This window comes from Notamacropus eugenii, chromosome 2 (assembly GCF_028372415.1).
Source record: "Notamacropus eugenii isolate mMacEug1 chromosome 2, mMacEug1.pri_v2, whole genome shotgun sequence".
Lineage (NCBI taxonomy): Eukaryota > Metazoa > Chordata > Mammalia > Diprotodontia > Macropodidae > Notamacropus > Notamacropus eugenii.
The window spans coordinates 1,170,577-1,174,931 of NC_092873.1; the positions used below are offsets into that span (position 1 = coordinate 1,170,577).

Consider the following 4,355-nt stretch of genomic DNA (forward strand, 5'->3'; position numbering starts at 1 on the left):
CCCACTGGTGTTAAGTGCTTTGACTAATGGCAAACATAGGCAGTGAGTGATAGTTTAACACAGGCCATGTGACTCCAGACACAGTGTTCTTGACATTCCATCATAAATCTTAAAGCTACAAGTTTCTATTTTCATGGATAATCTTGCAATTTCTTCTTAAAATGTGTTTTTAGAAAGACTCCTCCATAATCCTTGGATCTAAAAGGTTAGTCAAGGCAAGGTTAATATGGCAGTAGTGTAGTGGTTCTCAAAGCAAGAGATATACGCCTTTTTTTCCTTTCTTAAGACTTTGTTTTTCATTAAAATAGAATAATTATGATTTAGACCTATGAATTTAGACTTCTTCAATCTAGCCTTTCATTACCAAAAGTAATGGATGTGAATAGGCACTTTGAATATTCTGAAGATCTCATAAGTTTTGATGATCTGGCATTTCTTGAATAATACAATGAGACCTTCTCCTGGGAATTTAGTATAAGGTAGCAATTGATGTGTTCATACCAGGAAATAGGTTGAGTCGTGATATATAGAGTTCTATATTACTAAAGAGATTTATTCGAAATTATAGTGTAGTTGTGGGGAAAGGAAGAGGTTTCTGGTTTTCCTAATTTTTACTCATGTGATATTGGGAAAAACACAAAGTCCTTTTGTCCCAATTCCTCTTCTTCAAAATAAGGAGGTTGAATTACAAAAGGCCTTCCTAATTTTTGTTGCTTGTTTGATTGTTTATTTTTTACTTCCCAGACCCATTTGGCAGTTTGGTCAATCTCATGTACCCTGTCTCAGAATAATGTTTTTAAAGGCATAATTTAAAATACATATAAACTTACAAAGAAAGATAATTTTTGTTGAAATATGTTTTAAAAATATTTTTAAAAAATGAAGAAACCTCTAAAATCTATCCATGGACAGTGAACTCAAGGTTTATAATTCCTTGATTAGATGATATCTAAGGTCCTGTCTCTAATATTCTATATCCTATAGTTTGCTATAGCTCCAAATGCTCATCATCTAATTCCCATCTCTTCTTGTTTCTAGATGTGGGGTTCTGGGTTGGTCACTGAGCCTTTGAAACTTCTCTCCGCTGTACAATGGTGGTATCATTCCTCCTGTGTTGCCGTGAAGCAACCGTTTTGTAAATGATGAAGAACTCTAGAAATGTCAGCTATTATTTTTTTAAATGACTGTCGTGATTAAAACAAAATTATTATAATGCAAAAATGAGGGATTTTAATAATGTAAATGGAACTTAAAAAATAGTTATCCCTTCCACTTTCTGGGGTTCAGAGGTATGGTGGCCCTACGATATGGAAAATCAGTGTGAAATTTTTTGGCCCTGTACATTTGTGGTTTAAAAAAAGTTGATATATGCAATACTGTACATATATCTTACATATTTCTGAGTTTCTCAACTTCTTTATTTGCAACTTCTCCAAAGCTTCCCCCAAATTCCCATTTAATTAGTTATGCAGACCCACTATATATTAAAAGCACAATGGAGAAAGTCATGATGTGAAAGAAATAACCAAAATGATTTTTACAGTAATATCAAAATTCTATTGAAACTTTGAGGTTGGGGGAACGAAGTAGGCAGGGGAATGGAATATGTCAAAAAGTTTCATAAGAACTTCAGAGACAATTGAAAGGACTATGTGCTATAATGGACACTTGGGTGCTGTTTCACAATCCCCTTTTCCAGTTTTCCCCTACTTCCTTTCTCATTATAGCCAATTTTTCTTGAGAAACCCTGGACTTCAGTAGGGAAAAATTTATGTATATGTATGTATATGTATATTTGTATGTATATATGTATATAAGTCAAATGCAAGTCATGTCATCATTTCTCTGATGGTATATTTTTCTTTGGCAATGAAGGACGAACGCAACAATGAAACAGATAGATAGATTTAGACATAGAATGATATAGATATGGATATAGATATATTAAGCCGTCAGGGCAGTTCTCTTTTCTCCAGTCCAGTTCTGGAGCCACAGTTTTTTTTTTCTTCTTGTTGTTTGTTTGTTTGTTTTTGTTTTATTTTGTTTTTCAGTAGGAAAGATGCTGTTACAGGATACCAAAATTCAGTTCTCTTTGAGGAACGATATGGAAGTGAGTGTTATGGGTTTTGGAACCCCAGGTGCAATTCTGCTTCCTCGGAGATATGTTTCTAATCTGTTGGTAAAAAGATGGGGCTCACCAAAAGATCTTTATGAAGGTTCAAGAAAACTCCAGAGTGAATACTTGGTCAGCTCTCTCCAAGCACCTGCAAGACCTCGAGCAACTATCATAGCATTAAGGAAGATGAAACGCTTAAAAAGTTGTAGATAATCAATCAATTTCAACAAGAGACCATAAATTGTACATGATTTTGGTCTCCTATAAGCTCCATCTACTTTTATTGAGAGGAGAAGCATTTTTTATTTTATTTTATTTTATTTATTTTATTAAGAGGAGAAGCATATGTTCAGCCTCCATACCCAACCGCGCCCCAAATTTGCGGTTCAGCATGAGGACAGGCTTCCATGGAAACAAATTAAATCAGTAGTCACATTCAGAATTGTAGAGTGATGGACATCTCTACCCCGGATTTCCCAGAAATGAGCATATGGAGACTTTCAGGAACCTAACTCCACCCAAAATCCCAGTGAAATGCTTATGTCCATATGTCCATCCTTTCTGACTGTCTCTTCTTTTTGTTAGTATTTTCCCTCAGCAAAGCTGATTTACTTTCATATCCTGTTATAATATTCAAAGCAAGAAGAAAACAAGAAAAAATAACTATTTCCTAATTAATTTTTTTAATTTATCACAATAAGACCATGATTGTTGTTGCTTAAGACCCTCTTCACAGCATCTTTCACTTTTTTGTTTCTTAAACTACAAATCAAGGGATTTAACATGGGAATGATTACTGTATAAAAGACGGAGGCCATCTTATCTGTATCAAGGGAATGGTTTGAACTGGGCTGTAAGTACATAAATATCAGGGTCCCATAGAAAATAGTGACAGCCACCATGTGTGATCCACAGGTGGAGAAAGCTTTGTACCTCCCTTCAACTGACTGCATCTTTAGAATTGCAGAGATAATATACACGTAGGAGACAAAAACAACCAAAAGAGAAGAGATAAACATGATTCCTGCACATGCAAAAATCCATATTTGTTTGGAGTGGGTATCAGAGCAGGACAGTCTCAGGAGGGGCATGTCATCACAATAGTAATGGTTGATAATGTTAGAACCACAATAGGAGAGGCGGAAAGTAAGGATAATATGGAATAATGCAACCAGAAAGCTGTAGCTATAAGGTACAGTTACAAGCAGAATACAGATTTTAGGAGACATCAGAACCATATAAAATAAACGGTTGCAAATGGCCACATAACTATCATAGGCCATGGAAGCTAGCAGTAAGCATTCTGCCGTCATGAAGGCAAGAAAGCAACCTAGTTGGGCCGCACATGCATTGAAAGAAATAGTATTTTTCTCATACAAAATATTTCCCAACATTTTTGGAGTAATGGATGAAGAATAACAGAAATCAACAAAATCGAGGTGATTTAAGAAGAAATACATTGGAGTTTTTAGTCGTGAGTCCATTCTGATGACTATGATGAGACCCAGATTGCCCAGCACTGTGAACACATAGATGGATAAGAAAACCATGGAGAGGAGTATTTTCAGCTCCTGCTTGTCAGTGATGCCCAACAGAATGAACTCAGTCACCTGAGTAAAATTAATCTCAGCCATTTATTCCATCTTGAAGCCCAGAAAATAAAAGGAGGAAATAATAGAAACTGAATTTCATATTCTTCTTTCCTTATAGCATTTATCACTGCCACCATCATCATATCTAACAAAAATTGTTCATATTAGGATAGCATTACTTTATCTTTTTTAATTCTATCAAGTTTTTGTTTCAGTAAAATGCAGTGAGACAGGTAAGGCAAAATTATTATATCTATTTTACTATTGATCAAAAAGGTTCACACAGTTTATAACTTTTCCAAGATTGTTCGCCTAAAAAATGTCAGCATACATTGGCTGTGAATCCAAGTCTTTGAGTTCCTCCAATATATAATGCTGCATTACCCTCAGTGTGTAATAAATTCTTTTTTTTTGACAGATACTTTGTGTAGGTACTATTATTACCACTTTTTCGGAGTTGCTCTGTCTCTCTTTTTCTCTCTCTGTCTTTCTCTGTCTATTTCTTTCTCCTGTCTTCTCTTTCTACATTTGTCACTTTTCTCCACTCCTCTTTGTCCCCATATTGCTTGGACATGTCAATTCAAGCTTATATTCTCTCTCTCTCTCTCAGCTATATATATATGTATGTATGTATATATATATATATA

The 4,355-nt window shown here is 34.9% G+C and overlaps 1 protein-coding gene across 1 annotated transcript; it reads right to left on the bottom strand.

The window, feature by feature from the left end:
• Positions 1-2,799: 2,799 nt before the first annotated feature.
• On the bottom strand, positions 2,800-3,750 carry LOC140523255 (olfactory receptor 8U9-like). The gene has a single exon (XM_072638211.1). The coding sequence runs from the start codon at positions 3,748-3,750 to the stop codon at positions 2,800-2,802; it is 951 nt and encodes a 316-aa protein (XP_072494312.1).
• Positions 3,751-4,355: the final 605 nt, after the last annotated feature.

What these genes read in the sequence shown, in the direction of transcription:
- LOC140523255 (XM_072638211.1), bottom strand. Translation starts at nt 3,750, where the DNA reads ATGGCTGAGATTAATTTTACTCAGGTGACTGAGTTCATTCTGTTGGGC.